General features: G+C 37.2%; 1 protein-coding gene across 2 annotated transcripts in view; it reads left to right on the top strand.

Moving 5' to 3' along the window:
- The first annotated feature begins 247 nt into the window (after positions 1–247).
- arhgap10 (Rho GTPase activating protein 10) overlaps positions 248–13,391 on the top strand; it is a 72,827-nt gene continuing 59,683 nt past the window's right edge. Inside the window, exon 1 of one of the 2 annotated variants that reach the window (XM_059342300.1) lies at positions 248–865. In XM_059342300.1, coding sequence (XP_059198283.1) covers positions 712–865 — 154 coding nt within the window. In that variant the 5' untranslated portion in view covers positions 248–711. The remainder of the gene's footprint in view (positions 866–13,391) is intronic. The other variant, XM_059342308.1, reaches the window with a different exon arrangement.

Consider the following 13,391-nt stretch of genomic DNA (forward strand, 5'->3'; position numbering starts at 1 on the left):
ATAAGATAAGATAGAACTTTATTTATCCTGAAGGAAATTCTGGCTCTTGCTCTAAAGTTACAAAAAGTTCTTTTAAGTAATTAAAAAAACAGATAAAAGCAATACAATTTGACTGTTTTTCATTGAGTGTACAGTACAAATACATGATTTAGGAGAATAAATTTGACTGCTGGCAACTTTAGCCCTGCAAATCAGTGCTCACCGGGCAACGAGGCGAAGCCGGACTTAGACAAGCCTGCACCATCTTGTACAGGCTGCTTACTCTTTGGCAGAACTTTTGCTACACGCACACAGATGTCAGCAGAGTTTCTCAATCTGTCACTTTGCTAGGTGGAGCGCGTTTGATGAGCGAAGGGAGGAAGATTGGATACAGCTACCATGACTTTCTGACAACTCCTGTGCGAGCCGACGTCCGATGAACACTTCACCCGTAAACGTGTTGTTCTCACCTTTCAACCGTTTTACCTGTTAGCTCTCAGTCTTTTGGTTATTTGACAACTGTGGAACAACACCCATGCGCCTGTGTCAGAAGTTAACATGCTAACAACTGTTAGCTGTTGCTACTTCACGTAGCTATGTTTTCTGTGCCACACTTGAAACTGCCAGCGGTGATTTGACTGTACAGGCACAAGTTTTCTTTTTAGCTACAAAGTTAGTTTTATACCAGTTTTCCGTTCTTGTAAAAAAAACGAAGCAATCAATCAGTGAGAAATGGGACTACACCCGCTGGAATTCAGTGAATGCTATCTGGACAGCCCGAGCTTCAGGGAGAAAATAAAGGCTCATGAAGCAGAACTGGACAGAACTAACAGGTTTATCAAAGAACTGTACAAAGATGGGAAAAACCTCATCAATGCAACAAAGCGTAAGTTTTTTTTTAATGTTTTTATTTTTATTTTTTAACGTCATACAGTAATAAAAGTCTGTTCAGGCACAAAAAGTCATGCACTTGCAGGGAGGAGAACTTCTTCCTCAGTTTGATTTGCATTTTTTTGTTATGAATGAAGAAAAAAAAAACCTGCTTAAAAGCCACAGAATAGATACAATTACTATCAACTGATATGAGACACTCAAATCAAGGCGTTGCCTTTCTTATCTGTTGAGTACACTGAAAAAAATTGGAGTGACATTTACTTTAAAAAAAAAAGAAGCTAGTTTTTTCAAGTTTTTCCACACAGAAAGTGTTTGTAATCTTTACTCAGGCTGTTTTTAAGTAATATTTCTTTAATAGAACCACTTCTTTTAAAAGAAAAATGAAAACACACAAGTAAATTGCAGATTCACTGATGTCCCTCAATTACATTTTACTTGGAAATATCAACTAATCAAGCCAATTAACTGGTTTAGTGAATATTACTTGGAACGAATGATTCAATTTACACACAAAACTGAGGACACATAATAACAAACAATCACTAAGTAATGCACTACTTGAAAAACTGCTATTTTAAAGTAAAAGCACTAAATTCGAATTTCTTTGTAGAATTGATATAGATGATTGAAATAATAATTACAGGGCCTAAAAAATATATTTTTTCAGTGTACTCCTTTATTTTATATTATATATATATATATATATATATATATATATATATATATATATATATATATATATAATATTATACGTTATGATGATATTCATGTTTTAACTGCACCAAAAAGGCCCTGAGTTCATGTAAAAACCTGTTGTATTTGCTCTCAGTCACACATCTCTACTGGGTTTAAATGATTAGATTGTTATCTGTTTGAACTCTACTCCTGTGGGTTGGGCTTGTTTATAAGGTGCAGTGCTCAGTGCTGCTTACAGCCAGACTTCAACACATAGTCATCAGAAGTGGACTGCACACAGTCAGTGTGTGTTGTTGGAAAAACCCTCAGCACGATTACATAATGTCTTTATCATTGCATTAAATCGAAATGCGCTGAAACATGTTGAGTTAAAACAAGATTGGTTGAAGAATTTCTATGTCAGACAATATTTAGGCAGTGTTTTAAAATGAGAAAAGAAGTTCAGTCATGTATGAATGTAATTTGTTACGCTGATTTTCTCTTTTCAAAAGCAGATAATTACTATTACAGTAGTAAAAATGCTGCGGTGTTGGCAGGGGTTTATGTTTTTCTATTCTAAATAACTTTCGACAGGCTTACTTCATCAGGTTAGTTTCAGAGCTGCTTGTTAATCACTCAGGTATGTCTTTCATTTTGCCTTTAGGACAGAGAAAATTCTTGAAGCAAGATGGTGTCAAGCTTACACAACCATCATGCCGACTCCATAGTGTCGAACAGATTTTTAATGGCATATTTTAGGGTTTGGATGCAATTTAACATTGAGGAGGTTTAAATTTCAGCAGCCCTTGTCGTATAAAGAACCAGGAAAGTGTTGCTCTGATAATAAAGTTGACCTCTTTTCTCTTCCCAGAGCACCTTTAGGTGAAGTTGTGCCATAAATCCCAACTCTGCCAATACAGTTGAATATTGTAGTTCATTATTGTGTGACTTTACAAGACTGTGTTGTCCAAATGGATGGTTTTGGGCAAATTGTAGTGAAGAAAAATGTAAGTTTGGGTTAGTTTAGACCAGGCATGTCCAAACTATTCCACAAAGGGCCGTGTGGCTGCAGGTTTTCGTTCCAACACCAGACTTGACTCAGTTCATCAACTGATCTCCGTCTTCAGACAGTTGATTGGTCAAACTGTGAGCTTTTACTTGGTTGAAAGGAAAACCTGCAGCCACACGGCCCTTTGTGGAATAGTTTGGACATGCCTGGTTTAGACCAAAAGAAAACCAGTTTTTACAGTGTGAATGTGATTTTTAAGCAACTATCAGCCTGAGGCTTTTTTCATACACGCTGGAGTAAAATCTTGAAGTTGTTTTAGGTGGAACCCTGAGGACACTGCTGGTTAAACACATCTTGAAACAGCAGGTGCTCCATGATTTGGTGTAAAGTATAGGCTTGTTACAGGGTCAAAAGGTCGTGAAGGGATTCACCTGGTTGGCTGCCATGTTTAAGTGTGCTGCTGTATTCAGTTGAAGCAGGAGTGGTATTAAGGTGCTTTATGTGTGTCAGGGAAACGTCTGCATTGTTGACAGCAAGTATGATGAAATCTGCAGATTCAAGCTGAACATAAATGTCACAAACTTCTCCTCAGTCACCTTTTTTACAGTCAGTGCTGGTCTTAGAGTGAGAGGAGCCCAGTGTGGCCTCTTTGTGCTTCACTCTGTCCTCCTGTACTTCACATTACTGTCGTACTAACCTGTTATTTGCATACTTGTGGTCCATTGTATTTGTGAGCCTGAATGAATCTTGTTGTTCTCCTCTGACTTCTGTCATTATGGTGATTATATTACACCCCCAAACTGCAGTTTTATTGCATATTGCGTTTACTACATCTGTAATTTTCTGTAAAAATCCAAGAAGAGCTGTCATTTTTAAGCTAAGCTCATTTGTTCAGTCGTTTTCAACTTGCACAACTCAAATACACACTAAAAAATATAGGAACAATCAGTCATTTCTTTGGAGGTAGTGACAACCTAAGGAAAGTTTCCACTGTCCAAAAAAGGTGTAGGCTGAAGCCTCAGGTTATTGAACCTACCCTTTTTATATTAGTCATCTTGTAAAAATTTCTCTAGATTTATGCTCTAAAAATGTAGCAAAATAATCAAAACAATATGTGTAGTATAGATCACAAAATTAATACATACACTAGGGCTGGGCGATATGGACCAAAAGTCATATCCCGATATATTTAGGCTGAATATCCATATACAATATATATCCCAATATTTTTATCACAAAGTGAGAGCAAATGTTCAGTCAAAGTCAAAGTCAAATGTGACATGTCACAAGTAGTTTTATTGAGACTGTTTATTTAAGTGAACATAAATACCAGGAGTACCTTAAAAAAAATCAAATACAGTGCACATTTAAATTAAAAAATATCTTAAATAAATATAGCCTGTGAAATAAAATAAGCCAATCTTTTTTTTTTAAATAAATATATTTATATGAGAAAAGAATAACGAACATTGCGAAATAACTTAATTTGACAAACCCTAGTAAGGGCAGCATTTTATATATATATATATATATATATTTTTTTTTTTTTTTAACTATATCAATATATATATATATATATATATATAATATATATGGTCTATTTTTAAAAATATATCGATATATTTTATATATCGATATATCGCCCAGCCTTAACACACACACACACATGTTCATACTTCAGTTTTATATTTATAAATCATCTTAATTTTCTACATCTTCCTTTCCTTTTCCACACTATTCCACAAATCAACTCCTTTGACTGTTACATATGTTTGTTTTTTGTTTGTTCTTATTTTTTGTACCATTTTCAAGTAAATGGTAATTGAGCATCCTGACTTTGTCTTCATACTTTCTACTACTACTATGTTTTATTTGCCGCTTCTAACCTCTAGTTGGGAGATTACAAGCCACTTTCTTCAGTGTTTTGCAGCCACATGGAGTCACCAGGTTGAACGTCCACAGAGCAAAACGGTGAACTCTGGTATTTACGGTTGCTCACAGATGAGTTGATATGGATGCTCTGCTATGCTGCTGGTGTAAACTGATACACCATATCATGTTTCGGGAGCACATATCGTAAGCATTGCAGAAGACAGGCCACTTTTTAATGTTGATTTCAGTGACGTGCAGGACATTTATAGTCTGTTAATCCTCTTTAGCCTCTTGCTTATGAGAATATAATATAATAAGGAACCCTGCTCATACACTCCCACAGGGAGGACTGCAACGTCAGTTGAAATTTCAGGAAGGAACTGATGGTCATGTTCTTGTGTAGCTACATTAATGTAGTGCTCTCATCCTTTTTCTGCTCAGCCTGTTGAGAGCATTGTGAAATATGGTCTTTTCCTTCTGCCTTCTTCTGTCAAATGACCGTTTTTGACTTTCTCTGATAACTGTAATCAGGCAATGTTTACTCTCCTTACAAGTAGCAGCAGTGGAGCAACTGAAACATTGAACAACCGCCACAACAAAATTATTAAAACAATCATGCTCATGGCCTGGCTGCTTTCAGTTTTGTCCAAAATTCAAAACAATTCCCTTTACAAAGGGTGTTTCCTGGCTTGATATTTCATTTAGGCGAGGCTGATTAATCCAAACTTGGCTGAGTTGCTGTCAACCGTATGTGTTTAAATAATAACACTTGTGTTGCAGGCGGAGCTAAAGTATTTACATTTGATACATGTTTTGGTTTTTTTGGGGGTTTTTTGAGGAAAAATACCCAACTGCTCCTCGAATCTGATCATTTCCTGCTTTTCTTAGTGTTATATGGTGGTGAACTTCTTAGTTTTGAGTTCTTTTTGTTTGATTAAAAAAAGAAGAAGTTATCTTTTGCTCTGGAAAGTTATGACCAAACAATTGAAAATGAAAATAACTGTTAATAGCTGCAGCCTAATGTGTTTGTGTCTCTTGTCTGATCCCACGTGTTGTTTTTCAAGTGACCACAACAAATTAAATGTTGCACCTTTTAACCTTTTGTGCACAATTTCTACTTGATGATTTAAATTTCAAGTATGTTACAAAATGTCTGACTTTAATTGCAGGACTTTCAGCCTGATATTTTAATGTAATGTGTATGGCCTCATAGGGATCAGTGTTTCCTCCAGGATCATTTTTCAGGTTGGTGCCACATGGGAATGAACACCATTAGTAATTTACTGCAAAACAAACTTGGCAACATATTTATTGGCATCTATTTATTCATACATGATGCCTCTTTGACTCACTGCTTCCAGAGGGCATTGCATATCAGTGGCAAAGTTTGCAGCCTGCATCAGAGCACTTTCTTTCTTTTTAAAGAATAGCTCTAAGTCAAGTCAAGTCAATTTTATTTATATAGCCCAGAATCACAAATCACAGATTTGCCTCAAAGGGCTTTACAGACTGTACATGGATACGGCACCCTCTGTCCTTTGACCCTCACAGTGGCTGGGGAAAAACTCCTCAATGTTCTGTCATGGAGAAACTTGGGCCGAGGTGGACTGTTTTTTTTTTTTTATATAGACATGTATTTATTGAGTTTTAACAGTTTACAAAAATGACATTTTAATACATTTGACAAAGCATCAAAGTCAAACTATAAAGGAATCCACTCCCCCCAGCCCAAAGGAAAAATAAATACTCAAAGAAAAGAAATAACAGAACTAACAATAATAGTAATAGAAAATAAAATTTCAAAAAAGTGGGTAACGACATTACATATTCATACACAGCTAGCATCACATGGTTAAGATATCAGTCATTAGGGACAACATCACCTTCAGGTTTCCAAAGTTTCCTCAATTTCACAGTTCTCCAAGAATGCAAGAAAGGGATTCCAAATCTCTTTAAATTTGTCAGATTTCTTTTTCAATGTTCGAGGTGGACTGTTGATTCTCAGCAGCATGCACGATTCTGGATGATCCGCCTGAGAAGAACATTAACAAGAATTAGTAGGAACTGTCCTGACTCCCCGCTGGTTCAGCAAAGCTTCTGTTGGAGCTCTTTCACAGGTCAGACCCAGCGCTGCTGCTGACTACCAGCCTGCTGTGACTCTGTGTGCTGAGGTTTGTGTTAAAAGTGTGTCTTCTGGACCTGCTGCCTTCAGGCAAAGTAGTCTCAGAGTGGCTAGAGTTGTGAATCCCCAGAGGCCCCACGATATGATTTGTTCCCCCATACTTTAGTCACGATACGACATTATTGCGATTTTAAGCATTTTGCAATATGGTCAGTATTGCCATACAATATATTGAGATTTAACTGTTTAACTGCATTTTGTTGGTTTGAATCAATCAATAATTGCTTTGTCAAATAAGAGAAAATTCTCAGTCTATTCATCTCACTTCAGTCTTTTTTATTTCTCTGTAATGAGAGTCAAACCCTCAGACTGACCAACAAAATATTCAGTCAAACTGAACTGATGTCAAACATGTATGGACGACAACAACTGCAGCCTTTTATCAAACTTTCCTCAACTTTAAGCTTCACTGCTCTGAATTTTTTGAATGAAACATAAAAAGGCGAACTTTGCAGTGTTATTTCGACAACTCCCTGACACAGATCTTCTAGTTTCATATGATACCAGTATCTCCAGTATATTCCTAAAAGTGAGCTTGCGACGACCTCCGCAAAAACAAAACAGCGAAAAAATACTGAACGGTACATATCGATACTTAGCGGCCATGAATCGATATAATTTTGCCGCGCAAAATATCGCGATTCTATGCTGTATATCGATTATTTCCCCCACCCTCTAATAAACAGTAATGCATTTGATTCAGTGCACCATATTAGGCCGTGCATGTTAAATGTATGCAGCTGAAACAGTGGGGATTTCAGTTTCTATTCATTCTTTTCTACAAATATTCCGATTCTAAATCCAGGATCATACCACACTCTGCTCTTGAAGCAACATGGTATAATGAAGTTCAGTTAGTTTTATAAATCAGTTATAAAGTAACAGCGTTGTTAATCAGCTCCTGCCTTGTACGTATTACTGGGACATTACTCTGGTAATCTTGTCTAATGAGACAGTGACCCTGTGTTTGCTGCTCTTCTTTGTAGAGATCATACAAAATAGCCCGGTTGGTTTTTTTCTTCGTCTAAATCTGCCTTGTTTGTGGTTTGCGGCTTTGAAGCTCAGACAGTTGTTTTTGATGAGTGGAGTTGATTTGGGGTGGCTAAGCTGTATAATCCTCTCTGTATATGACGGCCACACCGTACGATCTGACACTCAGAGTGCAGTGTTGCATGAATGCTTGATCTAGCACACTGGAGGACACATTGACAGATTTAGTCTTGTTTATAACTGGTAGTACAGGCCGTGGAGTGAAGAGTTGTAAGATAAAATGCTCTTCGTTCTATTTGACCTCAGTATGATCTGCTGTTTGAAAGACAGTTGTTGATCTCTACTTCCCATTCCCTTCTCTGCCTGTCAGTGACTGGGAGGATGTCCCACTACGGAAAGTCCTTGGTTGGGAGAGGAAACCTAATAGCGGGGCCCTGGGCCAGAGAGCCATGACATGGAAGTGCCCACTAGAGGAGCAACATGCAGATGTGCTTCTGTTTCAGAGGGCTTCCTCCACAGGAACTGTGTCCTGTCTGTACCCTCTCTACCTCCCCTCACTGTCTTTAGCAAATGCATTGATTTGTCATTTGTAGCAGCAAAAAAAAAAGCTCTTATTCTTTTCTCTTCTTTTCTTCCTTAACATATAGCACTCCTTTAGCGATGACAGTTAGCTCTTAGATAGATAGATAGATAGATAGATATACTTTATTTATCCCAAGCTGGGAAATTACAGCGTAGCAGCAGCATTACACACAGAGACAATAACAGCACAATTAAATAAAAAGAACAACCTAGGCATACTTCAAGCAATAAAATATAAAAATACAATAAAATACAATAAAAATAAAGTGTCTAAAGAAGAGTATGTATTAAGGAGTGGAATAGAATTCCAGTGCAGAATAAATATGAATATACAGTATAAAAATGTTGGTGCTATGAAACAAATAAGGTGCAATGAACAGGGTGCATAAAAAACACATAAAGTGCATAGCAATAGTATAATAATAATAATATGTACTTACTTGATTCCTATGGTCCATGTCTAGTACCATCAGGTTGAATGCACTTGTTGTAAGTCGCTTTGGACAAAAGCGTCTGCTAAATGACATGTAATGTAATGTAATATAGCAGAAAATATTAACTCTCTGATTCTGAATTTTTTGTGTGTTTCTTCTTGCATGTTCTGTCATTGCTGCAATATTTGTGAAAAATGAAGTTGGACAGAGCTGCCGTGGGGTCAATCACAGTCATCCCCACAGCTGGACTTCCTCTGGCCAAGTGACCATTTGGCTCATTAAGCAAAATGATTTGTATTTTTTTTTCTCTCCTCACTTTCAGTTCGACAAACCCTGCCATGTGAAGGTCTTTTCTTTTCTCATTGGCAGACAGGTTTAAGAGTAGCCTGCCACGGTGTGCTTTGGCTCACTGTTGCTCTCTGTAATCACATTACTGATTCTGCCAAAGAGCCACATCACAATCTTTCATTAAAATCGCATTAGTACAAGACGTGAAGTCATGTGGGAGGAACGCTTTTTTTTTCATCTCCCATTCCACAGAGGACAAGACCTACTATAAAAATGATGCCTGATGGCACTACTATGCTTTTGGGGCTGTCAGGAACTATCTGAAGCACCTTTGATGGCATTTTGTACTGTAACTTTTTGGATATGTGCCAAAAGAAGACCCAGATGCTGATATATCTTTCATTAGCCAATTGGTTATTATTGACAGGATACTGCTCAGTACAGCCCAAGGTTATTATAGTTAACGAAAACTAACAAAATAATGAAAACTAGAATTGAAAACACATTTTCGTTAACTGAAATAAAAATAAAAATGAGAGTTTATAAAAAACAATAACTAACTGAAACTGTATTTTGTGGTTACAAAACTAACTAAAACTAACTAAAATTATAGTGAAAATGTTTTAGTCTTTGTCAACTTTTTTCATACGTAAACCTTTTTGGTTGATATGAAATCAATTTCATCTATTTGGTTTTATGACTTAATAAACTTATTGGGGCTGAAATGGATCAGACAAAGGAAATAAAGGAAACATTTATTGTGACCTTATTGAATCTGGCACCCAACAAATACCCCATTCCAAAAAAACTAAAACTAACAATAAAAACTAATAAAAACTAAACTAAAACTAAGCATTTTCCAAAAAATAAAATTAATCAAAACTAGCAAACTCACTCTAAAAACTAATTAAAACTAACTGAATTTGAAAACAAAAATTGACAACGAAATTAAAACTAAAACTAATGAAAAATTCAAAACTATTATAACCTTGGTACAGCCTCACCCTACAGACTTGGTTTGAGATTTAGGAAGTCATGAATGAAGTAATGTTGCTCTGTGGGCAGGGAGTTGGGGGAGAGAGATTGTGGGAGGGGTGGGCAAGCTCTGCTAAAGGGCAAAGGTGGGAGGCGAGTGTGGGGCAGGGATCGGGACTGGAAAAGATGGGAGAGTGGAACAGGAAGGACTGTGGAAAGGCACAGTATGTAAACGCTGGCCGCTGTTTGAGGGCCTGGACCAGGCAAGCTGTGACCTAAGTGGCACATCTGATGAGACTGTAGAAATCATAACAAACATCACGGCAACAGGCGCCAATGAATACACTGTGGACATCTTCAGCAGCTGAACTCTGACATATACATAACTTTTCTGGTGTGTTTTGGGGAAAACTTCTGCAGCAGCAGTGAGAACGTGCAATGCTAAGTTTCCTGCTGTTAAGCCTTACAGTGCAGAACTTTTGTCTCCCCGTATTTACACAAACACTGTCGGCATGTGCTGATGACGTATGTCTGCAGGTGAGCTCGCTCTGCTCTGCCCTCAGAAGTTTTTTCTGAGGGCCTTTCCTATGAGTCTTTCCTATAGACTGTATTTTTTTATTTAAGAATGAATGAAATACAGGCATTCAGTATATAAACAAGATATACAAAGAAAAATGTCAGTAACAGTAAATCAAATACAGTGTATAAAAATAAAATAACATAAGGTACATAGGGTGCTTCTCTTTATATTATTCTGGGGCTTCTGAAAATATGTTTTTAAAGTGTAGCAGAGTGCGTTCACATTTTTTATTTGACGCCCACTCTAAAGTTTCTATATAACATCTCAATTCTCTCGTGAAAACGTTGAAGTTAGGGAGGGATTTGGAAAACTTCACCTTGTGGATGTGAAACTTTCCCATCAGAAGCATAAGATTCCTATAGACTGTATAACAATGGTGGAAGTAGTCACCATGACATCACCAGTTGGTTTGTGGACTGCTGCTTTACCCCAGAGTTTTGATTAATCATTACAGACCAATTTTAATTTTAACTAGTTTGATCAGCGGTCTCTATAAAGGTTGATCAGATGATGCAAATAAGTGAAGACTGGTTCTCTGTGTGTTGCTAAAGTTGCTTAACCGGTCTGGCAGTTCAGAAAGTGTCTGAAAAAGACAGAATTTTCCATTTGTAACATCACATTTCTTTTAAATTCATTTATCTGTCTTTCTGTCTATCTGAATGAATTGTAAATAAATGGCAATATAATTGGATGAGGGATATAGGGAACAGAGGCAAATGTCCGTTTGGCCAGTAATAATGCCAAAAATTAGATAATGCTACACAATCAATAGAAGGCTTCAAATAGACCCTGTGCTTGGTAATGGATATTAGCAGATACTGCTTTCAGTATTGGCCGAAATCCATTACCAGCAAGCAGTGAATGGTGATTGTTCCCGAAAAATCCTGATTCTAGGACCCTTACCATAGTGTACCTTGTCTCTTACCCAATGTCAGTTTGGATCAGCTTCCTGTAAAGGCGATTATGTAGTCACTAGCAGTCAGAATCATGTTCTTGCAGCCCCAAAAGGGCTGTTTGTGTTATGTTTTGATTGTTTTAATTACATATTTTAAGCAAGAAGTTCATTATTAACCTTGACAATAGTAAGTTTTTACAACTTAAGGTGCACTCACTGTTTTAACAAGTCCATACTAAAAGGTAGAAAGTGAGTGTCTGAGTTAAGATTGTGATTTTTCTATCTTGTTGCTGTTTTGCTGTGGTCTTGTAATAAAAGCCACCTCTGCCTGTAGTGCTCCATAATAACCAGAGCCCTGGGATTCAGTTCCCTCCCCATTGTGTCATCTTTGTTTTTCTTCCCACCTCCTCTGAACAGGGGCACCGATGTTTATGTCACAAAGAACTAGACTTTTTTTCCTTTCGTGTTTTCCTATTACAGGACAATCTGGCCTGTAATATCAGATATGTAAGGCTGGGTCTGGATGACTCACAAGCTGAAGCCTGCAGACTGGGGTCTCTGGCTTTCTGCAGAGAAACTGGCCAAGTTTGACAGTTCCCAGGTTTGCTGTGAAATGCCTTTCTTTAAAAGGCAAAAACCAGGAGAAGCCTTTGCCTTGGACTTGTGTGCCCTAGTGTGTGTGGTATTTCTATCTTGTGATGGTTCTCTCCTTCAGGACAGCAGCTATCATTTCAATCTGCTATGCAGACCTCTCATCTGACACTTTTGTTTATTGCTTTACTGATTGTATCCAGTTGATGTATGCTGTTTTAACTTCAATTGACACTGCACAGGGACACGAAGAGCTGTTGCTATTTTTTCCTTCTCTGAATGTTACTGCCTGCTGTAGATTAGTTCTGGACCTTCATGTAACCGGATAACATTCATTCTTCATGTTTTATGTAATGAAGTCCACACAGCTTGGCCTCATATATTCTCATATTAACTGTCCACCCTGCAGTGAGTTAAACATGCATGCAGCCTTTGTAATCACATTGTAGATGGGTGTGATCTGTGCACCATGCTCGCATATGGCTCCAATAAAGATCTTGCAAATCTATCCCTTGACATCACTGTTCTTGGAGTACACACTAATTGTCCACAGTGACCCGAGCCTCGGTGCTGCCTTTGTGTTTGCAGAAAAAATACTCTTATTATTCTCATAAAGTTCAATAGTAAAATTGTAAAAAAAGACCCACGTTTGCTATAGATGTATCTGTGGATAATGAATAAAACAAGCGAGCACATTTGATTAAAAACAAAGCATGAATTGGTACGTGAATTATGCAAGAGATGGCAAAGCAATGCAACTTTCGACAACCGTGTTAAATTCCTACATTCATTATGTTCTGCAATGGAACAGTAAAAAATTGTATGACTCTTATCACACCTCAGAGTGATTTTCACTTTCATAATGCCATCAGCTCTTCATTATCTTTTACCATACTGTGAAGTTGGATTCTCACTTTACGTCAGACACAGTATATTGTGTTGAGGCTTTGTTAAGGTGTGTCAAGGTTCAGTGTAATGTTGTCACAACATGTTTTTACTCTCCGGGGGAGCAGACAAACTTTCCACTCTACATTCATGTGTGTTTTGGTGTCCTTTGAGCGCTGCAGTTGACCAACAATGACTCCATAAGGGTCTCTGATTATCAGTCTAACAGAGGTTTAGGTTATTTTAATTTAGTTTATTATATTTGTTTATGACTATGTTACTAAGCAGATTGAAACATGTATCTTCTCAGTTGTAACAAACTCATGTATGGGCTGAAATATGTGCCACCAGAAACTGAATTTGAATTATTTATATTTGAATTTAAATTGCTTAACTTGAATAATTGCATTAAAAAATTGAATTTGAATCACATAATTTGAAATTGAATTTATTAGTTTGGAACTGAACATTCAGTTCTCACAATTCAAATTCAATTCGCAAAATTCAATTTCAATTTTCTGCCACTAACATCCGGGTAGTCGAGGCAGAGCAATCGAGCA

The sequence above is a fragment of the Centropristis striata genome, chromosome 1, assembly GCF_030273125.1.
Source record: "Centropristis striata isolate RG_2023a ecotype Rhode Island chromosome 1, C.striata_1.0, whole genome shotgun sequence".
Classification (NCBI taxonomy): domain Eukaryota; kingdom Metazoa; phylum Chordata; class Actinopteri; order Perciformes; family Serranidae; genus Centropristis; species Centropristis striata.